Below are 23781 nucleotides of genomic sequence, written 5' to 3'. Positions count from 1 at the left end.
CAACACATACCGACTTCCTTTGGAGCCCAGCACGCCTTTGGCGTCTCTGAAAATGACGTGGGGCCCACTCCTCCCTGCTGAAATACACGGCCACCTCTGCAAAAGGTACGGGCTCCTGCAAGTGCTCCTTGCCGGGAACAGCCAAGGCCCAGGGAAGCAGCTTGGAGAGGAGAGAAACTCCCGTCCCTGCGGCTTCTTTGTTCCCAGCACACAGACGATGGCTGAGGACACCTCACTCTCACCCTGCACTCCCATCTCTTGCTCCTTGCCCTCTCCTGGCTGCTTCCCCAAGCCCCTGCCTGAGATCGACATGCTGTGGCCAGTTGCTGCTCTGCTGCAGGCAGATGTTAAACTGCTGGGACAAGAGGAACAAAAGGCAGGAGAGGTGTGAGGGAATGCAGCAATCCCTGCCAAACCCTCACCAGCCCACCTGCAGGGCACTGCCTAGGGGTAAAAGCCAGCTGGGACTCAGACCAGCAGCACTGCTCTTACCAGGCTTCCTTCCCAGCAAAGCCAGTATGATGGTGCGCTCCCTTCTCTCCCTTTCTTTCTTCCTTTCTCCCACCTTCCTCCCTCAGCCTGGCACAGGAAGACAGTGAGCAACACTCCGCTAAATCAGGTTAGCGATCACAAAACCGTCTCAAACTGGGACGCTGAAAGAACTCACAGCAGACCTCTGGCTCAACAGCTGAGGGCCAATTGAGCATGTGCCTAAAAACAAAGCACAGCAATGGGTCAATCATCTTGCCACCAAAATAGAGAGCAGCACAAGCACCTCTTAAGCTCTCCTGCACAGCAGCAGGCTGCAGGACAAGCTCTGTTCTTGAGCAGGGATGCCTCGAGGTCACACCTGCACAGAGATCCTTTGCTTTGTCAGCTTCACTAAGGTTATATCTTTGATTGTGCACGTAGGATCCCTTAGTCACGAACTCCTGAACGCGTCTGGGACTAGGAGTGGATCCAGCTGTGCTGAGGAACCTTACCTCTGTGGTTTGAAGAGTTCAGACAGCAATGGGGTTTGCTCTGATCCTCATGACACAGCAGGAGAGCATCCTGTAGGTGCGTGTGTCTGTGTGTGGGTGTGTGTAACCCTGTCCTCCATGTGGAAAATAACCAAGTGTATCCAGCCATCTCCAGTCCTGTTAATCTACTACAGCATATCTATGTTCATCAATACATACATTCCTGCTCCCCCCTCAGGAGTGTATACTGTAACTGTATCTATCTGCTATAAATTGCTGCAGTCTGCATGATAGCAACTAGGGACACTAACTATTGTAAGAGTCATGGAGTAAACTCCAGTCCCAAATTCTTACATGAATGGGCTCATGACAACTGTTACAATTGAGAAACAAGGGACCATCAGAAGCCATCACAGGATGAAAGGGGGAAAAGGTATTATCTGCAAAATGCCACGTTTGGAAGTTACATATGAAGCAAGGGAGAACATAAATAAGTGGAACAGGGAGCAGAAACTAAAGGAAAGAATTTTATTTTATTTTTTAATAACCTACAGAAATTGATTTTGCTTGGGTCGTATCAGGCACTCAGAACTATGCTGCACACTATGCACAGGGGTGGATATGGAAATGCATCGTATTGCGTAGCTACAAATCTGGGAGTCTAGACTCTTAGTGAGGAATCAGAATCACCACACAATTGAAGCCCAGAATCATCACAGAGTCAAAGAATCTAGAACTGGGAAAAAAAATCACAGAATCTGAAATAACAGAACTTACACTCACAGGAGCTAGTATCCTCGTAGCATACTCATACAATCCTCGGACTCTAGAATCCTAGACTCTAGTAACCCCATCATAACCCCACAGTATTGAATCACCACATTTTGTTTCCTCACTCCCACAGAAGGAAACCTTCTATAGAGCATGCTCACAATTGATGGTATCAGTCAGCATCACCCAGCAATCCTTACGGAATGGGTTATCTAGAATATCAAAGCACTGCCAGTTACAAGCGCTCAGGGGTTCTTCCTCAAAAGATGAAGTTTTAATACCGTTATTCATTCTAATTTGGATACGGGAAGGGAACCGAGGTCCAGAATCTTTATGAAAGGAATCCAACACCACTGTGCCCTTCACAAAACCTCTCCCATTTGCCACAACACAGGGAAATGGGGAAAGTGAACCTTCATCCTGGTTTTCCACCACCCCTCAGGTCAGTCCCGGGGATACTTGGGACCCTCCCGGAGACACCGGGAGCCCCCAGGACCCGCCCTAGACATTTTGCTGCCACAAGCCCACCAGCACCCATGGTGTATCCCTGGCATCCCATAGGGGGTGGTAGCCCAGGCAGGATGCAGTGTGATAGAGCCACGTGGCTCCGTGGCAGGAGTATCACATGTGCTTCTCCCTGTCCCCAGCTAAAGTTCTCAGAGGGGCACACAGAGGTAGCAGCGGGCTGTGGACACGACCAAGAGGCACTCAGGGTGACAGGATGTAGCCACAGCTTGGGGACAGTGGCCAGGTGCTGGAGACATTCGTATGGCAGGACACAACCACAGCCTGGGGACACGAGGGCCAACAAAAGGGACCTTGCTCAGACCACTGGGACAACAGTGCCACGCGTGAACACGCTGCCACCCGCCTAGTGAAAGTCGTGTCCTTGCTGCAGCTGTGTCCCCAGAGGGCTTTATTTGGTGCCACAAACCTCAGATCCCCTAAACAGGGCAAAACCACAGAATTCCAGACCAAGCAATTGTCGGGAGCTTCCGTTTCGTCACTGTGAGGCCAAGGTCCCCACAGGCCAGGTGACACCGCTGAGACACCGAGTGATCAGTGGCAGCACTGTTGATGGCAGCATCAGCTCAAGGGGACGCAGCACTGGAAACGCAGCGACAGTGAGAACGCCATCAGTGACAACCACAACCTCCAAGTCCATTGGACACAGCACTGGTGGTGAGCGACAGTGACACCGCAACAACGACGCCAGGAGCTCCCCACGGCTGCCAGCACTGCCCCACCGGTGTTCCCATTCTCACAGCTCCCCGCGGATGTCGGGCAGCAGGTGGCAGGCGGTGATGGTGGCCACGGTGGCAGACACAGCGCGCAGGTCACGGCGCACCAGGCACAGGCAGTGCGCGGTGGCAGCTGCCCCAGCTTGCGCTTGGCCCAGGGGCCCCCCCAGGCCTTCCAGCAGCCGCGCAGCCCCACCGAAACTGCCTCCCAGTGCCTCAGCCATCGCGCCCCGCAGCCGCCCCTCGCCCGCCCCCAGCCGCTGCTGCAGCAGTGAGGGGCCCCCCCGGGACACCCCTGGCAGCGGCACTCGGGCCGCACTGTCCTCTTCCTCCTCCTCCTCGGTCTCCGACGCCTCCCCCGGAACCTTCAGCCCCGCTGCGGGGGTCCCGGCCGCGCCCCCCTCCGGCTCCGGCTCTGAGTCGCTCTCCGAGGCCTCGCCCAGCACCAGCGTGAGGGAAAGAGGGGCGGCCATGGTCTGCGAGAGGGGAACAAAAGGGAGGAGGGGGAGTCGGGGGAAGAACGGCCCCATCAGGCACGGAGACCGCCGGCCCCTTCTCCCGAGTCTCAGGGGAATACCCCGCACAACAGGCCCGTGCCCCCCCGGCCTCGTGAGAGCCCCGCTTCCCCACCCCCTTCCCAGCCCCACGGGGCCCCCAGAACACGTCCCGGCACCCGCAGCTCCAGGAGGACGCCTCGGATTCCCTTCCCAGCACGACGTGACCCCCCCCCCCCCCCACGCCCCAACAACACGCCAGACCCACCGCCCAGCCCCGCAAGGACCCGCATTTCCTCAGCCCCATACCGCCGGCTCCCCAGGTCACGTGACGCCCACCCCGGCAGCGTCGCGTCGCGTCGCGTCGGGTGACGTCACGCCTCCGCGCGCCCGGTACTCGGACTCGCCCTCCCCCGGACCGCGCACGCGCAGAGCGGGCACCCCGCGTGGCCTCGTTCGTCCAATCGTCCCTCCTCCCAAGCCTTAAGTGACAGCCAGGGCAGCCAATTGGCTCCGCAGAGACGAAGGGGCGGACGGGGCTCTCCCGGAAGAAGGGTCGGGGGGCAGGGCGTGCATATAACAGGCGGCAGTGGCAGCCAATGGGATGACCGAACGGGGCACGGCTGGCCAATAGCAGGCGCGGGGGGCGGGGCGTGCAGGAGGCCGTGCGGGGCCGCAGCCCGTGCCTGGCGCGCGGTTGTCCGGTGCGGCTGTGCGGGCCGGCGTTGAAGGGTGAGAAAGGCCTCGTAGTAAAAAAGGGAGGAAAAGGCTTCCCAGGGACTAAGGATGGGGCTGGTGGGGGGGGAGAGAGTTAGAGATAGTTTGTAGAAGCAAGAATGTTAGAAAAATAAGGGATGGCAGACACTGGGTCTGGGATAACGAGGGGATGAAGGCCGTAAAGAGAAGGGTTTGAGAACAGCCTGAGGACGCCTGGCAGGGAGGTGATTCGATGTCCGCAGGGCAAGCTGGAACTGGGCTGGGGGGGCTGGCCCTCCCGCAGGGTCAGAAGTTAACAGGGAGAAAGACTAGGAGCCTTCGTGAGGAAGATGAGGATTCTTCATCCCGCGACCACCAGGAGGAGACCCTCGCCACTCACTGTGCACGCGCGAGTGGGGGGGAACCGCATGCTAATGGGTTCTGGGAATGTAATGAAGATGCATCCCAACTCCTGGAAACTACTGGTTATGTATTAGTTCGGCCTGTATCTGTAGCACCCTTTTTCCTGACGCTGTGCGAGTTAGGAGCAGCTCTCCCCCTTGCACCCGGCGTATGCGCAGCCCTGATTAAACATACCTGCTTCTATAACTACTTTGTGGTTACAGAGTCTGAGGCCACCCGTCAGTGTGCGCCGCTCCTCGGGGCAGCGCGATTAAGTTGGAAATGCCTGATTTGGGGTCAGATATGTAAAGCAAGAGGTAAAAGGGTACATGGATTTGAGAGTTGGAAATGCCAGATTATGGGGTTGGGGATGGAAAACAAGGGAAAGCTTAGATGGATTTGGGGGTTAGAAATGCTAGATTTGGGCTGGAGATGAAAAGCAAGGGGTAAAAGGGAAGGGTGCATGGATTTGGGGGTTGGAAATGACAGATTTGGATTTGGAGGGATAAGGGAAGGTTGCTGCAGAAGGGTGGATGGATTTGGAGGCTGAAGATACAAGTCTAGAGGAAGGAGAGGGTGGGGAACAAGGATCCCTTGAGAATACAGTTGGGGAAGAAGAGTTGAATTTCAGCACAAAATCAGTAATTTTGGCGCAATGGGACTCACCGCATCGCAGCACCAACCACCCTGGACAGAAAAAGGCCATGAAGCACCACCTTCACAGCTCAGAGGCTGTGAGACTAGGATGGTTTGGACAGTTACTCTGAGAACTGCTGTTACCCCACTAACATAGCAGTGAAGGAGAGGGGCAAGCAGGGGGTCCTCCCTCTGCCCTGCTTTACCTCATTGTCCTCCTTCTCACCTTAAACAGAGCATCCAGCTGCAGGGTTAGGGACCCCGCCCTGCCCCACTGTACCCCATAAACCCTCATAGGTGGGCAGTGGGATCCATTCTACTCCAAGGAACCCATTCGCACCTGTAAGAAGGGGACCCATGTGGCAAGGACCCATCTCACCCCACATCCCACTAAAAGGGAGCAATGAACCACCATACCTAAGATCCATCCTGCACACAGACCCCATAACCCCATCCCAAATGGACAGGGGATACAGGGGCACTCACCATGCTGGAGCCACGGAGCTGAACCTCCTCCAAAGTTTCCAAGGTTTGAAGCAGCCAAGGAAGTGGCTCGAGCCAATGGGATGCAGGTTCTGTACCTCCAGGGCCACCCCCGCTGGTCCCCATGGAGGGGACAGGGCCTGGGGGCACTGGTCTCTGGGGCAGAAATCATTTCCTCGGTTGATCCTTCCATCCACCTATATTTCCATCCATCCTTTCACGCGATGATCCTTCAATCCACTCTTCCATCCATCCCTCCAAAAGTTCTTTCCTGTGTTGATCCCTCTTGTTCATCTATTCCTCTCTCCATCTGTGCGAATCCAAGCAGCCTCACCATTACCCACCAGAACCTCCTCTGGAGCTTTGGGGGATTTCTCCACATGCCTTCAGGCATTTCCTTGTGAACCTGCTGGCAGTGTCCTCGCTTAATCATAGTGCTGATCTGGTTCCTCCCACAGCATCACGGCATCCCTTTACTCAGCAGCCCTCCCCATTCACAGTTCAAAGCCTCCCTCATGAAGCTGCCATCCTACTGATGAAAATATCCTCACATCCCTTAGGGAGGTGGGTCCCACCTCTTCCAAGCAGACACCAATCCTCAAATAGGTCCTCCAGCCACAGAACCCAAGGCCCTGCTACCAGCTCCAGTCCTGCAGCCAACGACTGGCACGCATCAGCAATGCCCTCCTCTTCACGCCTGTCCCACAGCAGCACCAGGGCCCCGTGCCCCTGACTACTGGCCCGAGAGCTCTGCAGTCACTTTTGATGCCGTTCACATGTCCCCCAGCAGCATCACCTGTGCCCACCTTTCCTGGTGGCCTCACACGGTGATCCGCACAAGGAATAAGGTTGGGTGCACCTCTGCCTCCTCCCCAGCGCTGAGGGCACTGGAGCTGCATTGGAGCTGCGAGCCCTTCTGTGGGGCAGGAGCATCCCCTGCTTCCAGGAGTCTCCAGCTTCAGTCCATCACCAGATGTGAGGCTGGGGTGCCACGGGGCTGCAGTGCAGGGCCTGCAGCTCAGAAAAGCCCCTGAGCACTGCGGAGAGAAGCAGGCGGTCTGTGATGCCTTCAGAGCGTTATAAACCAACAGTTACAAACTCCTGCAAAAGCAAACAAGAACCACGTTCTGTAGCAATCAGAACGCACAGCTTAGCAGACAGGAGCGTAGGACTTAGAGAAAATTGTATTTCAGAGGTTGGCAGGGAATTTCCCATCACGCAAAGGCATCAAAACCAGGGTTTCTAACAACAGTGTTACCCAGGAGACCCACCAGGCAGTGCCGGCTTGATTTGGCACGTGACTCCAAAACAAGGCAGCTCAGTATAAGGCATCAGGCAGTGCTGATGAGATGCGCGTTATGGACAGGTCATTCCTTCATAGGTACCGTTCCAGTGACAGCACACTGTCTAGAGTAAGTGCTTGACATACAAACCTCAACAATTTACACTCCCACTAGTCAAGTCAGACAGACCAAGACCATGAGGCTGACCTGTAACCAGGCATAGTGCAGCTAGAGTTCCTTCTGCAGTCACTTGGGCAGCTTCCCCACCTCCAGAGCTATAGGGAACATACACACAAAGCGCAGCAAAACTGTTTGTGCTACACACTCACAGAGAACAAGTTCACAGAATCACAGAATCACAGAATTGCCAGGGTTGGAAGGGACCTCAAGGATCATGAATCTCCAACCCCCCTGCCACATGCAGGGCCACCACCATTCCACCTAATGCTAGACCAGACTGCCCAGGGCCCCATCCAATCTGGCTTTGAACACCTCCAGGGACGGGGCATCCACAACCTCCCTGGGCAGCCTGTTCCAGTACCTCACCACTCTCTCCGTAAAGAATTTCCCCCTGACATCCAACCTATATCTCCCTTCCCTCAGCTTAAAACCATTTCCCCTTGTCCTGCTGTCACTCACCCTTTCAAAGAGTTGATTCCCCTCCTCTTTATAGGCTCCCTTTAGGTACTGAAATGCTGCAATGAGGTCACCCCGCAGCCTTCTTTTCTCCAGGCTGAACAAGCCCAGCTCCCTCAGCCTGTCCTCACAGGGGAGGTGCTCCAGTCCCCTGATCATCTTTGTGGCCCTCCTCTGGACCCTCTCCAACAGCTCCCTGTCTTTCTTGTACTGGGGGCTCCAGACCTGGACGCAGTAAAGTTGACAAGTTGAAGGCTTACAAGGACCGTGGAGACGTGGCACTGAGGGACAAGGTCAGTGGGCATGGTGGGGGTGGGTTGGGGTTGGACTTGGTGATCTTAGAGGTCGTTTCCAACCTAAATAATTCTATTATTTGATGACACCTAAACATGATTGCGTTTTAGATGACTTTTTGGGGCATGGGTGAATCACCTTGCAAAAGCTGAAGCAAGCCTGCACTCTCTCCCTGTAATGACAAGGTTCATTTTCCCCTCTGCAAATTCCTACAGTCTACCAAATTAAGCAAACTTGGACACAGGTTTGACTGTAAATGCAAGGGCAGAGGGACAGCTTGCAATGAAACAAGGAAGCCTGTACAGATTTGGCTAAAGCATTCTGTTTAAAAAAGTGAAAATAGGATTTCTTGAAAAGAATTGTTTACAGCTTTATTAAGAGACAGCTTTATTAAGGATGTTTCATGCTAAGATTGATGGTTTTCTAACTCCTGAATTACAGAGGATATAGAAACACAGAGGGTTCAATAAACCCTAGCAAGAAAGTGCCAAATTCTAAAGCAAAAGACCCAGGAACAATACTACCTACTGCACTCCCTCAGGAGCCTCAATGGGACCTCTTATCTATTTGCAGAGCGCCCAGTGCGAGTGGGTCGGCTGTTGTGGGGGAGAAGGATTGGGAACTGTATTCCAATTTGTATCCTTGGAAAGAGATGAGGGAAACAGCTCCACGTAACAAACAAGAATGAAATGATGGTCGCTCTTCCAGTGCAACTGCACAGTCCAACCGTTTGCCACAGAACAGTGGCTGAACATCTGCATGATTACAAACTGTCTCCTCACATGCACAAAGATGACATCCTGACTCAGGGAAGCTGTGAGGAAGAGGTGCAACAAATGCTGGTTATGGATCACATGAAACACAAAGGCTCGGAAATTCATCCTACTAAAATTCAAGGGCAGTCTCAAACAGTGAAACTTCTAGGAATTCACTGGCATTTTGGGAAATAGTACCCAAAACTTGACACACAATTCTAGATTTTGCAGTACCCTGTGATAAGAATGAGGCACAGAGGTTTATTGGTCATATCTAGGACAAATTTTAACCCTGTTTATATATAAAGTGACAAGGAAGAGTTGGAGAGGGAAAATGAACAGCAAGCTGCCTCTGAATTAGCAACGGAGGCTCTTCAAAGGGCGTCAGACTTATGGCCCATGCAAAAGGGAGAAATGAAGTTGAACATATCTGTAAATGGGACACGTGCCAATTGGAGCTTGTGGCAAAAACAGGGAAAGAAAAGGATTCCCTTGGGTTTCTGGAGAAGAAAACTGTCACGTCGTGAGAGGATAAATCCAATTCTGTTAAACAATGGTGAACAAGATTCAATTATTCAACCCCATGACAGAACAGCACAATTATTGATACTGTCACTTTCAAAAACAATTGTGAGAAAAGGGGATCCACCTCAGATCACCAGCATTCCTGGAGGGTTTGGATCCATCAAGTATTAACAATGGAGCTAAAGTACGAAGCCAAAGGGCCCTCCTGAACCAGATGAAATAATAGCTACAGGGAACAATACTACTATTTTAATTATGAAACCTGGGCAAGAAAAATGGGAATACGTCCCTGCAACTAAGTGTTATTTGCAAGAATAATTATGTGGTATATAATTTTATTTTACAGATCCTGCACATTTGGAAAAAGATACCATCCATGTGCCTGGATATGAAGACCGATGTGAAGAACGGCCTCACACTAAATTATCCCCAGTGCCTGCTGTCAGGGCTTGTGACCTGGGCGCAGTGATGACATTGCTAATGTCACATCGCCACTGTGACCAGGGCACAGCTGTAAATATCAAGCTGCAACAAAGCCCAAGCTTCTGAGTTCAAGGACATCCTCTGAAGTCTAATTTAAGGCACAAAAAAATTCACCTTCTTGCTTCAGTGGTTAATATCTCCAACCTATTTTCAAAGATCTTTTTATTACCTCCCAACAAGTCTGCATACAGCTAGTATACAGCTAGTGCCAGGTCCTGCACTTTGGCCACAACAAGCCCATGCAGTGCTATAAGCTTGGGGATGAGTGGCTGGATGACTGTGAGGAGGAAAGGGACCTGGGGGTGTTGGTTGATGCTCAGCTGAACATGAGCCAACAGTGTGCCCAGGTGGCCAAAAGGGCCAGCGCCATCCTGGCCTCCATTAGAAACAGTGTGGCCAGCAGGAGCAGGGAGGTGATCATCCCCTGTACTCAGCGCTGGTGAGGCCGCACCTCGAGTGCTGTGTTCAGTTTTGGGCCCTCACTACAAGAAGGACATTGAGGCCCTGGAGCGTGTCCAGAGAAGGGCAACGAAGCTGGTGAGGGGTCTGGAGCACAAGTCCTATGAGGAGCGGCTGAGGGAGCTGGGATTGTTTAGTCTGGAGAAGAGGAGGCTCAGGGGAGACCTCATTGCACTGTACAACTTCCTGAGGGGAGGCTGTGATGAGGAAGGGTTTGGCCTCTTCTCCCAGGCAACAAACAGGACCCGAGGAAATGGCCGCAAGTTGTACCAGAGCAGGTTTAGGTTGGACATAAGGAAGAACTTTTCCTCTCAGTGGTCAGGCGCTGGAATGGCTGCCCAGGGAGGTGGTGGAGTCGCCGTCCCTGCAGTGTTCAAGAGGCGTCTGGACGAGGAGCTGCGAGATCTGGTGCAGTGCTTGTGGTAGCAGTGGTGATGGGAGGGCGGTTGGACTCGATGATCTTGCAGGTCCTTTCCAACCTTGGGATTCTATGATTCTAAAGCTGCAGTCAAACAGAGCTAATAAAGAGAGCCTTCCACATACAGTTAAGGCATGAAAGTCCAGCAGTTCCAGCAATGGGAGAAACACGCACCTGAGATCAGAGAGACTGCAGGGAATACTCCTTTGTGGGTGGGATTTAAGTCACAGCAGGCACAATGCTCTGTTTCTGAGAAGGGCTATTTTAACAGTACCAAGTCTGGGACAGCACACTTTAATCAGGTTTGTGAAGAGTGTCCCATACCCTCACGTTCTTACTGCTCTGGGAAGTACAAGGTTCTCTTCTCAAAAACATTTCTTATCAATGCATCCAGCAAGCACACACATCCCGATGTCATGACAAAGAACACGGGCAGAGACCAGCAAGTTGGAAGGTCATCACCTTCAGGCCAGATCAATCCTACAGATGTCCTGCAAGTCCTTCTGTAGTAGAAACACAATTGCTAAAGCTGACTAACATCCAGTGGGTGAGCATGAGTAAGGTGAGGCTCAACACAGCGCGGAGGTATACGATACTGACATTTCATTGCAATTCAATGCACAGGTTGAAAAGGCAGCAAGGTGGGCCCAGAGATGGAAAAGGACATCCATGTGCTGCATTATCACACTGGAACCACATCAACCATGACTCTCAAAGCATGTATCAACTAAAAAGCTGCGGTGTTTGAGACCTACAAAATGATTTGCACTACCAGGCTAATCAGCACTCACGAATACACATGAAAGACCACAAAGTTCCTCTCTGAAGAGATGAGTGCAAGATACCTTAGATTACTTTCACATACAAGATTCTACTTCTTACTTTGTAATTCTGTATTGTAAAACAAAGAACAACATTTTTCTTGCAATACCAATTCTTAAAAGCAGTTTTACAATGGAGTATGAAAACTAATCCACTTACCTTTACAGGATGGAGTTGCTCAGGAATACTGGAGTTGGCAGATTCAGAATCAAGCCTCAAATGCCACACCTGAAGAGTTTTCAGGAAATACGACAATGAAAGATAACATTAAAAAAATAAATAACCCAATACAGCCACATAATTTAAATTGACCTTGAAAACTATCAGTGTCTGACTACTGTTAGTTTAGAGTTGTGGATCTCTTTAGCAGCCACCAATTTACTCAGGCAGCCATTATAAACCTTACTTTTTCATAACTATACAAGGGCTGATCCAAAAGGAATGCCTCCTATTTTATAATGCTGGCCCACAACATCACAGGTGGACACTGGTGGGATGACAGCAGAGGTTGAACCTTCCTGCCAGCATTCAGTTACATTTTGTAGCCATGCGACAGATGGCAGCAGAGGGCCAGAATGACAGCACAGCACCTGACATGGAAGTGCACGTGAAGCACAGGGGTGTCACTGAACTCCTCCGCGCTGAAAAAAATCGCACCCACTGGCATTCATCAATGCCTGCAGAACTTTATGAAGACCAACACGTGGATGTGAGCACAGTGAGGCGGTGGGTGCTGCGTTTCAGCAGTGGCAACAGCAATGCAAAAGACAAGCCACCCAAACGGCCAGATTTATTTTTTTTTTCTTTTTAAACAAGCACAGCACGCAGGCTCTCGTTCAACACTGGAAAAAAAGCATAGCTAATGGTGGTGACCATGTTGAAAAACAGAGTTTTGTAGCTGAGAATTCACTCTATGTATCTGTTGTCATTCCTACGGAAATAAATAGGAGGCATTCCTTTCAGAGCAATCTGTGTACATCTATGAGCCATCATCCCAATAATGCAGTAATACTAATAAATGGGAACAGAAAAAAACAGATTCTCAGAATATCTTTTGTGGGGATGGAACAACAAAACCTACACTGTAGTCAGCTGCAGTTATTCCCCTGGGAATGAACTGATGCCAGTAGAAAGGTCTTCCGACACTCAAACTGTACCAGCATTTCAGAGCACGCAGCCTTGGAATAAACCCTAAGGATAAACCAAACTGCATCTCTGCTCCAGCAGTTTTTTTCTTCAATGTACATGAATGGACTGGGAGATACTAGTCCTACAAATTCAGTTATGCTATTGTGTCCTATGGTAAGAAGAAAAGCAGGATGTTTAAGACTTTGTCAGGCACAGAACCTCCAGCACTGGAGGTGAGCAATTCTGAATTCTCGGTGTCTTGTCATAATTCGTGTGCATGCAGAAGAAACAGCACAACCCACTTTACAAGAGCAACCAAATGTATTCAAGGCATACTTACAAAAGACTCTGAGGTAGAAAGCTGCTCGCTTAGGTGAAGATCAGAAATGAGGCAGAGGAAGCCTGACAGATTGAAAGCGATTAAGTGCCTGAATAAAGAAAGGAACGGAAGGAATAGACATTACTGGAATCTATCAGACGCCAATACGCATTTGAAAAACATACTGTACATGTAGAATCAAAAGCAACACAGGATCAACCTGCAACTACTTATTCCACTATCTCAGTGATGACTGCTATTAGACAAACTCTATGTATTTTTAATACTGCTGTTTAAAAAGGACCACAATTTCCTCCTCCAGTGCGTAATCAAATTAAAGTTCATTTATGATGAACTTTGAATTACATACGTAGTTTAGGTAGAAAAAAAGACTTTGGTGGTCTCAGTAACACAGCTACAAAAGCACTGTACAGGATATTCACAGATATGGCATAAGCCAAAGCTGGCTCTTTGTAACAGAACATTTCCTTTGTTTATTCTACTTCTGTTGATGTACATTACCATAGCTTTGATTACGACAGTAAGGTTTCCTGGGCCATCTGCCAGAGCTGCAGAGCTTCCACCTCCTTCTAAGCGTCTGTCCACTCACCAGTATAACCAGCCTGGCTGAGTGAACTACGCTGCGTGTGCTGAGATGAAGTAGAACAGAAATCGGAAGAAAATAACTGCATCTTAGTAAAAATATCTGTGATTTCTAGTCCGAGCAAATTAATTTCACATACAGAAATTATTTCCAACATAAAGCGACCACATTTCCAAAACAACCACAAATTCAAAACAAATTCAAAACAAATTCAATTCCATAGAAGATTACAGAATTACACTAAAGCACATTTTAAAACATCAGTTGTATGGCAGACAGAGTAAAGAGACCAGCAAGAGAAAGTACAGAAGGGCTTCTCCCTAAGGAATAATTAACTACAGGAGGTAGAGGTGTTTGTTGGGGTTTTTTTAGTGTGAGTGAGCAGAAAAGAGGAACGGGACCTCAGGAAAGTCTTCAGTAACATGGAAATGGGAAGAGCTGCCCAGGTGTTCTGAACAGTTCAGATGACGTGACAGCCATTTTCTTGAACGCTGTTACATATGCAGTAACGAGCAGAAGAATGAAAAAATTAAGGCATTTGCCTTCACCTTAACGGCACTGTATGTGCCACCTCTCTGCAGAACTGCGGCACAGACAGCACAAGACTACTGAAGAACTGCACAGTAACTGCCAATCCACGTTTTCAGAAGACAGCATGACAAAGTATTTCCCTTTTCCCATGCACAAAGAAATGCTGACTTGGACAACAATCTCAAGTGGGATAAGAATACGGAGGTACTTCATTCTATTTTCTCAAACTGAAAGGTATCAAATGTCTACTTAAGGATAAAATAAAACGAGCAAAAAGGAACATGGAAAGCACACTAACCTCGGCAGGCACTTCAGATCAAAATACTCTAATAGCAATAACTATAGCAGGCAGTAGCTTATTTCTGCACATACCTAGCGGTCAAATCTGCTTGCTTTTAGATCTTTCTGCTTCCTATTGAGTTAAGCCTTCTTTTTCTTTAAGGTGTTTATCAGACTTTCCACAGAACTGCTTTCATGTCTTACAAAAAATAACACGCCTAGAGAAAAATGACTCGGTAAAGGTCTCTGACAATACAGGGATGCAAACTTCCTACCTGTCACCCAAACAGGCGCAGTGCCCACCCCGAGGCTCTTGTGCTGTCACTGGCACACACTGACCAAAGGGGAACCCTTCATAGCAATCAGCTGCTGAGTTACACGCAGTCGTTCTGGGAAAATCGCTTTGCTGCGTTTGTTGTTCGTATGCATAGCACTACATCAAGTTAGTACAACAATTACACCTCTTTTTCTCCACCACACCGTGGAGAGACAAACAGCTTTCTGGCTAAAAACAAAAATATCTTGCAATGCAAAAGGAATTTTCCCAGATAAAAGAAGGGAAAACAATCCAACAAGCAACCTCCCTCCTTCCCCTCAACCCACCATCCTTCCCCCCACAAAACAGACAGAGCAAACCCACAGGAAAGGAAAAGACAGCAAATCCACTTCCTGAACCAATTCCCAGTGTTGAGAACTTAGTAAAGAAAAACCAATACATTCTCTGCCTGCATCACCACAAAAAGCTGCACATTAAATGAAACGTGCAACTGAGGGTTACGGCCTCCAGCTGTACCTCCTAACCAAAGCAGCCGGGAGAATAAGTAAATGCATGCATGCATGCATACATACATACATACATAGAAGTGATCGTGCTTTACAGTTCCTCTGTTAGCTTTGTGGTTGGCGGTGATCTTTCCACGGGCTTTGGACTGTTTGTTTTTTAAGCATCAGTAAGGAACATCAGCAGCCTTTTTTCTGCACATCAGTAAAGCAGAGAATACAGCTCTGAGCAGCCATCTGCCCGGACTTGCTTTAAGAAGTAGTCAAGGACATTGACAAGGTCTGATTTTTCAGGTCTTCTGATTTGTCTTCAACGCAATCTGTTGCTAGGACCTTGAATTCCACAGCCATAGCATGCAAATACAGTTTAATAACGGAGTTTTTAATAGCGGGCACGAAATCATGCATCTGTACGCAGATGAGCAAAAAGGGCTCATATTCCCACGTCATGGCTTAAGATTTATCACATTATATATACATGCACAACATATCCACTTCAGGAGAGATCCTGAATTCTTCTAAAAATATGCTCATTTTAAAAAAAATAAATTAAACTCAGTAGCTTCCTCACATTAAAATTCTGCTGAGTTCAATGTAAGACAATGGTAATGTAGAGAACTCAAGCTCAGAGGAAATGAGTTCAGCAGAAAGATAAGCTTCCCTTCGTCAGGAAAAATTGATGTACAGTACAAAGATAGTTTACAATACAAGATAAAAGCAATATTGCATTTACAGATTTGGATCTGTTCTGTAATAATTTCTGAATACAAGATCTGGCTGTCGCAATGCCAAACCAGTGGGGCTTGTGTTATCATAAGGGGCTTGTAAAAGGAAGAAAATAACAGGAATAGGACCAACCTCCAAATAAGATACTAAAGCATATGAGAGACAGGAAATCACATAGCAAGTATGTTAAACCTTTAAATTTGCAGAGGACAAGACAGCCAACTCAAATTTCCTTTTACAAGCATGCAAGTGCTTTCTGCTGTGCTCTGTTTCAATTATTTCATACAGTGCATTTATCTTCGTTAGTCCAAAATGGAGTTACATAAAAGCTATAAGCCTCGAAATTATTTCGCTTAAGATAATGGTGCCTTGCCTTTCTTTAATCAGACTTTTTTTAGATTAGTAATTGTTTCACTGGAAACAAAGTCTGTTTGCTAGTCTGTTTTTTAGACTGGAGTCTCAGAAAGTTGTGTGGGAATGGAATGTTGCTTCTGCATTTGATATTAAAAAGAGCAATTGGTTTGAAGAAGTAGAACATAATGCATTTGTATTCTGTAACCCATCCTTAGAAACAGCTGGTCTAAGAAGTAAAATACTATATATGTTAGCGGCACGTTTTAGAAACATTATTACTGATTTATGTGATTAATTCTTTCTTGCAAAACTGGAATAGTTGTTAAATGTTCCAAACAATGCGAGTATAGCGTTAGGGATTAGAAAACATATTGTAGAGCTGTTCTCTTAGGATAAGAAACTGCCGGCAAAAGAAAACCAGATTCAGCAAGCATCAAAGAAATTAGGGCCTCTATACAAGGCCGAACTGTCTCACTCCGTGAGAAGGTTGGGGTGTGACAGGCAGGCACCAGGATACTCCCCTGTCTTTCTCCCGAGCTGATCTTGGTAAGAAGGACAAGCAGATATCCGCAAAATAATGATCAGGTGTGGAATAAGTTAATTAATTAACTACAGATTTACGCTTATGCAGCAAAAACTTATGTTTGTCCAGTGTTTCCATGTTTAGTGAAGCGTTGAGAAGATTGTGAACCTAAAGTACTCCGCCAATGAGGAACCAGGGGAGAAGGAGATAAGCGTCGGGGAATAGGGAATAAAAGATGTAACGCTGTTTTCTGGGAGCTCTCCTGCTTGCAGGAGGCCCGCCATTGCAATTGCGAATCAAATCTGCTTTATCAGAGATACCGTCCTAGAAAATTATTTGGATATTTCCTACAATCTGGGGGCTCGTCCGGGGTAATTATCGCCCTGTGGGGATTTCCCCCACTGCCCTGGACAGGATAGGCGCACCCCGCTGATTTCAGCGGTCCTGTCTGGGTGGTGGGGTGACTCCTCGGGACGGTCGACAAGAAACCGAGACTGTTCCATAAAGGCCGGGCTCTGTGAAAGCCACGGGGCAGGTAGGCACGTGTATTGACCCCTGGAGACCCGGTAACTCTGTGCACAGACCAAGGTAAGGGAATTTAATTCTTGCCGTGGGGGTCAGTGGAGACTCGGGTGAGTCTCGGCAGGGAGCTGTTGGTGTGCGGTACCCTGTGCACTTGACAAAGTGGCAGCAGTACACCCCTAGCTGTCCTCACATCTCAGCATTTCTGAGTTCAGACTGACAGAGGAGAGAGCTGCAGTTCCTCTCTTGTCCTGACGCAGCAGATGGATGTGCTGTACAGTACCTTAGACAGTCCTTACGCACACAGCTTTAAAAGCTATCAGCAGTGCACAACACTTACGAGCTCACGTTTCCGCTCACGCAGGTTTGCTTTAGGATCCGAGCCCAACATCCTGCACTGCTCCATCGCTGAAGGTACTGCAGTCTCCCACAGCCTGCGGTTCCTGCTGAGTTTGTCAGGCGCTTGGCACTGGTTTTGTCCCAGGATAGAGAGGCCGACCCAATATATTAAGAAGAGCACTTATCACAAAAAGAAGACTCAAAGCCTAGAAGTACAAACAGCTGCAGTAATTCCTCTCCTCCAAACTGAAAGTGAAAGCACACTTGCTTTGGAATAATAGCAGTAGAACAGAAAAGCTTGCATTACAGAGCAATCTGTAATATACCACAGCATTCGCACGAGTACAAGATTATTTCTTTAGAACACAGCAGCATAAGTAAACCTAGCTTTACGTACGTCACACCACCTCCACAGCTTGCTAAAGCAAAGCTTCATTCTGATATTGCCCTTGGTGACCTGTAACAGTAACCTTAACGTGCTAAAGGAGAAGCAGCACAGTCTTGTACTGCCTTAGGCCAAGCTTTAAATATTTATTATCAACAGCAAGATACAGCACAAGGTCCCAATTGAAACATGCAGCTGCTTAGCACCCAACTCGGCTCTTTTTGCACACCTTGACAACAAGCTCCGCTGCAAAAGGCACGCTGGGTGGGCTGCAAGAGCTGCAGAGCGATTCACTGACAGTGACCAACACACAAGCAAAGCTCGTTTCCTTCACAAGACCTCCTCCCTAATGAAGACTGCTGATAATACAAAGGTAACGAGCACATCGTACACATTTCTATCCAGAAGTCAGTAATCAGATGTAGTCTACCTCTGCAAAACATGACGGCCGTGCGACAAAACCCAGAATGAGTTTAACAGACTACAAGTGTATCTCACACCCTTACATATAAATGAGGATAAAGTGTTTCAGAGGAGAGCACTCCCACTTTTCAGGAGCAGGCAGAACGTTATCTATGCCAGCCTCGTGAAAGACACTTTAAGTTACAAAGGGCTTTTCCCTCCTAACGTCCTAATGTCACGTCACATTTAACTGTTGTACACCATTTTCGGCGTCATTCTGCTAAAACTAATCACTGAATGAAAGAGCTACAGATGCTGCCACGGACAAGTAACACAAGTGACCTTATACAGCATACAAAAACTAAAAGAACTTTTCTAATAGCCGCAGACTGACTGATTTTAAGCAGAAGGGACCCAATTTCTGCAGAGTTGTGCATGGAGAGGAAAAAAAGAATCAGCAGTTTTCTTCGCGCTCAGCTTAACCCTTACTTTCTTTTGAGAAGAAATGCATTTCCTTGTTAGCCTCAAAGCAGCAACAAGGACATGAATAATGAATGCAGTAGAACTTCTATTAAGATTCCACTTCAGCATAACATAACTCAAAGAGAAGTGAGCTTCCGAAGAGGGGTGTGCAGGGAAGGAAACAGTGACAGCACAGCGTTACCTGATGTGAAAGACTGTCTCTTTCCAAACTCATGTTCTAAATGAGGTACTGACTTTTGCACAGTTAAAATACAGAGCTCTTACTTTATGGAAAAAGTAAATCAGACCATGTAATGAAAACCTGGAGCTGTACATCAATATTTAAAGGGCATCATATCCACTGGAACTTCACTTGAGAATTGGAAGGAATTCTGGATCTCTGACATAAAATAAGCCGCTTTCCAGCCAGTAAGAAGATGAATTCATACGGTTCAACGGCAGCTTCCTTTAAAATGCCCTCCTTAGCATACACTGACTTACAAAGTTCAAAATAAAAGCTTCAGATAAAAAAAAAAAAATCGAAGGATCCCGTGTTCCTGTTAGCACTTCATACCGGCAGCTACCACGAGAAGTCAGGAAACGAAGTAGTCACAGGATGAAGGTCTCTTCTCTAGAGAAAAATCAGACAAGCAAAGCACATGTGATAACAAGGGAACTTCAGAAGCACATTTCACTTTTAAGACGGAAAACACATACCTTCATCCATTTGCTATGAAATGCCCCTTCATTCCATATCTATAAAGCAACAAGCAAACAGAAGTCAGTACCTGTTGATATACAAAGTAGTAGCGCATACACATAAATAAATCTTTCACCATCATTACTGAACTTTTTTATCAGCCCTCCAGGGAAATAATCCGTATGAAAATTCAAGACAGGTGCTTATTTCTCTCATCCTTCAGCCCACAGCCTGCAGCCTTACTGAAAAGAACGCTCATGCTGTGAGAGCTCTCTACCACGCCTGGCCTCGTCACACGTTACATGCTATTAACGTTGTCTCTACAGCTTGGCAGACAATGCTTTTCTCCACAATTTCACTTCAAGACGTGGTCATACAGAATGCCAGTAACAACACGGAAACAAGACATTACTTAAATACTTCACACACAGAACTTATATTCTACTGTAAAAGCACAGCAAGGCAAAATCTCGTGTCGGACACACACCTCCCACCCCACCCCCTCCAAGGTCCGTTTCTCAAGCATCCACGCGTTACCGGAGTGCAAGAGTGACACTGACTGAAACAGTCAGCAACAGGAAGGGAAACACTCCAGGAGAGATGGACATTGTATGTACCTTCCCACACTGCAACAGGAAGGGCAGACTTTCTCAGTGGGATGGGAACCGTAACTTGAGAAGCTTCACTGCGGAAGTGAAAATTCAGAAATGCAGCCCTAACGATAAATCATTTATATTCACCACTGTGATCAGGTCTAAGCATTAACATCGTTTGACATGAGAAGATTACTGGAGGCCACTGCCTAGGATGTTACGCTACTACAGAAAAGCAAAAACAGTCTGAGAGAAGCATCAGTGCAAGCATACCAAGTCCTAGAGCTTCCCTACCTTGTCTAGTGCGACATAAAAACATCGGTCTGTTAAAGTAATTAAGGGTCAGACGTGTTTGTTAGAACAAAGAGCATATAAACTCTAAGGCTTGGATTTACCAATCAGTTCAATTTTGAGGTTCCTCTCTTTAGCTTCTCTCATCAGCCACCGCTCACAGCCTCAGAAGTCCTTCTCATCATTTCCGTAGCGCATCTCAGAGAACACAGTGCCATCTAGGAAGGAGACGGACATTATAAAGACGTTATAAAATTCTCTGCATTGCTCACTGCCACACTATGCAGGCAGGCACACCGCTCCAGCATGGCTCACACATCCTTTCCTCTGTACCTCAAACCAAAACGAGCAGCGAAGGGAAGGAGCAAAGCTGCCGCTCTTCATGATCATGATCGCACGAGGAAAGGGCGTGTGATCCGTGACTGCCAGCACGGCTGCACCAGAGGAAGGTCATGCTTGACCAATCTGGTGGCCTTTTACGATGGAGTAAAAGGCATCGGTGGACAAGGGAAAGGCGACCGATGTCATTTGCCTGGGCTTGAGCAAGGCCTTTGACACGGTCCCCCACCACATCCTTATCTCCAAACCGGAGGGATGTGGATTTGATGGGTGGACCACTCGATGGATAAGAAACTGGTTGAAAGGCCGCAGACAGAGGGTGGTCATCAATGGCTCTATGTCCAGGTGGAGGCCGGTAACGAGCGGTGTCCCCCAGGGGTCTGTCTTGGGACCGGTGCTCTTTAACATCTTTATCAATGACATCGACGGCGGACTCAAGTGCACCCTCAGCAAGTTTGCTGACGACACCAAGCTGCGTGGTGCGGTCGACACGGTTGAAGGAAGGGATGCCATTCAGAGGGACCTCGAGAGGCTGGAAAGGTGGGCTGGGTGAACCTGATGAGGTTCAACACGGCAAAGTGCAGAGTTTGGCGCTTGGGCCGGAGGAATCCCAGGCATCCCTACAGACTGGAAGGAGCGGTCCTTGAGAGCAGCCCGGTGGAGAAGGACCTGGGGGTCTCGACAGATGAAAAACTTAACATGAGCCAGCAGTGTGCCCCTGTGGCTCGGAAGGCAAATGCTATCCTGGGCTCCACCAAAAGAGGGGTGGCCAGCAGGGACAGGGAGGTGATTGTTCCCCCCTACTCTGCTCTTGTGAGGCCCCATCTGGAGTACTGCGTCCAAGTGTGGAGCCCCCAGTACAAAAAAGACAGGGAGCTGTTGGAAAGGGTCCAGAGGAGGGCCACAAAGATGATCAGGGGACTGGAGCACCTCCCCTATGAAGACAGGCTGAGGGAGCTGGGCTTGTTCAGCCTGGAAAAAAGAAGGCTGCGGGGTGACCTCATTGCAGCATTTCAGTACCTAAGGGGAGCCTGCAGAGGGGAGGGGAATCAACTCTTTGAAAGGGTAGATAACTGCAGGACGAGGGGAAATGGTTTGAAGTTGAGGAAGGGGAGATTTAGGTTGGACATCAGGGGGAAATTCTTTACAGAGAGTGGTGAGGTGCTGGAACAGCTGCCCAGAGAGGCTGTGGATGCCCCGTCCCTGGAAGTGTTCAAGACCAGACTGGAGGGGGCCCTGGGCAGCCTGGTCTAGCATTAAATGAGGAGGTTGGTGGCCCTGCATGTGGCAGGGGGGTTGGAGTTTCATGATCCTTGACGTCCCTTCCAACCCTGGCCATTCTGTGGTTCATTCTCAGTGTGTTAACTTAGCGTAAACGTTTGGGGATTTTTCCCTTTTTTGGGGGGGAAGCACTCTGTCTCTTGCTTTTTTAAAAAGGGACTATGCTTTCTTTTTTTTGCAGCAGAACGTGATTAGCTACTGGGCACTTTCTATTCCTAGGTACAATAATGCCAAAACCTGTATTTATGATTACCTTCATCTCAGCAACCACTGAGAAATTCGCAGCATTTGGATCATAAGAAAAATAATCGCCATTCAAAGTATAGTTAGCAGATAACGTCCACGTGCTGACATATGGGGGGAAGAGAGAGCAAGGGGGAAAAAAAGCAGCATGAATTGAAATGCAGTTCCTTCTCAGATTTTGCTCACAGCGATCGCAGACGCATTTCTACATCGGGGGGTGGGGGGGGGGGGGGGGAACGAGAGCACCGCCTTCGGAACGCAAATTTCCTTCACGAGTCTGCAGACACCGACCGTGGTATCTTTTGTGCAGCCTCAGCACAGCCACAGAGCACACGTGGCACATCTCAGTGAAGGGAACACGGACGACACGTTACTGCAGCATCACCGCCACGAGAACCCCGCACAGCCCACAGCTGCCGGCTGCCCGTCAGCTCCAACCTCCCCCTGGAGGACGTGTAACGGGGCACCGAAATTCGGCCAGGGAAAGGAGAGAGGAATCAGACTAAGGACAAGAACTGCCAAACAGAACGCCGTCCGGAGGACGCTCGCTCTCCCCTCCCCACCCCCACCTCTCCCCCCTCCCACTCCCTCCTCCACCCCCCACAGCTCTCCCTCCCCGCCCGCGCCCACCGGCCCCGCCCACCCCGCTGCCGCCGATCCCGGCCCTCCGGCACCGCCCCGTACGTAAGCGGCACCGACCGCGGGAGGCCCCGGACCCCGCAGGAGCCGACCGCACGGCACAGCCGGGAGGAGCGGACAAGCCCGGCGCGCCGCCCGCCACCGCTCCGCCCTCACGGCCCGCCGCGTGACCGCGCGACCCGGCCGTCACCTGGGCAGGGCGGCCGCGGGGTGAAGCTGGCGGCCGCCATTTTGAGAAAGGGCACGGCAAGTTCAGAGCGGCGGGGAGGCGCGCTGAAGAGCGGTGAAGCCGTTGAGGAGCCATGTTGGCTGTGGGAACGCTGCCGGGCGGAGGCGGCGCGCTTGCAGCGCGGATGGACGGAGCTTCTAACAGTCTAAACTCTTCTAATTCGGTATTTGGTAAATGCTTCATTTACGTATATTGCGCACGTGCAGGCAGGTCGCGAGTCCTTGAAATTCAGAGATCCAAAATTCGTGTAAAAAAAAATGCAGTTAAGGCAAAGCGATGGCAAATGTATTTCTCAGACCTGGGGGAACGTCGTGCTGCTGGCAGCCGCTGCTTCAGCTCGGCCGGCGGCTTTTCCCTGTCGGACAAACAAGGCGAGTACACGAGCACTGTGAAATGAAATCGTACCTGGCTTCGGGCACCTGTTGCGATTCCGTTGGACAAAGGGCGCTCAGTGCTGCGAGTGCTGCGGCAGCTCGGTCACACCGTGGGCATTAGCTGGGAATTACACACAGCCTATTGAGCGCAAGTGGGCACGTGGAAATCGCCTGATAAACAGCGCGTGGCTGGAATTCAGCAGGAGGAGAACTTACACTGGTACCAGGCAACGAGGATGAGGGTGAAATCAAGATCTAAAGAATGTTTGAGTCCTTTTGGAGCTCCGTACGGCAGACCCGACCAATTTCAGTTTAAAGGGGAAGCTCTGAGTCAATGAGGTGAAAATTATTTACGTCCTACCGGGATGCGATGCTGGA

General features: G+C 49.2%; 1 protein-coding gene across 6 annotated transcripts; it reads right to left on the bottom strand.

Moving 5' to 3' along the window:
• Positions 1-1476: 1476 nt before the first annotated feature.
• On the bottom strand, positions 1477-22971 carry LOC149915098 (uncharacterized). Of its 6 annotated transcripts, XM_090124068.1 has the most exons (10): positions 22805-22963; positions 22172-22265; positions 20403-20516; positions 19432-19470; positions 14315-19345; positions 13330-13457; positions 12829-12916; positions 11520-11588; positions 5689-6786; positions 1477-3450 (listed from the first exon to the last, which is right to left on the bottom strand). In XM_090124068.1, exons 9-10 carry the CDS (start codon positions 5809-5811, stop codon positions 2995-2997), a joined length of 579 nt encoding a protein of 192 aa, XP_089980194.1. In that variant the 5' UTR covers positions 5812-6786; positions 11520-11588; positions 12829-12916; positions 13330-13457; positions 14315-19345; positions 19432-19470; positions 20403-20516; positions 22172-22265; positions 22805-22963; the 3' UTR covers positions 1477-2994. The 6 variants fall into 6 exon arrangements, 3 of the variants coding, with proteins under 3 accessions (XP_089980194.1, XP_089980195.1, XP_089980196.1); XR_016459765.1 differs by lacking the exons at positions 1477-3450; positions 5689-6786 and adding an exon at positions 8256-11429 and having other exon boundaries at positions 22805-22971; XR_016459764.1 differs by lacking the exons at positions 1477-3450; positions 5689-6786 and adding an exon at positions 8256-11041 and having other exon boundaries at positions 22805-22971.
• Between the last annotated feature and the right edge of the window lie 810 nt (positions 22972-23781).

This window comes from Phasianus colchicus, chromosome 24 (genome assembly GCF_987193195.1).
Source record: "Phasianus colchicus chromosome 24, bPhaCol1.hap1.1, whole genome shotgun sequence".
Classification (NCBI taxonomy): domain Eukaryota; kingdom Metazoa; phylum Chordata; class Aves; order Galliformes; family Phasianidae; genus Phasianus; species Phasianus colchicus.
This window is presented reverse-complemented; position numbering and strand designations above follow the sequence as displayed.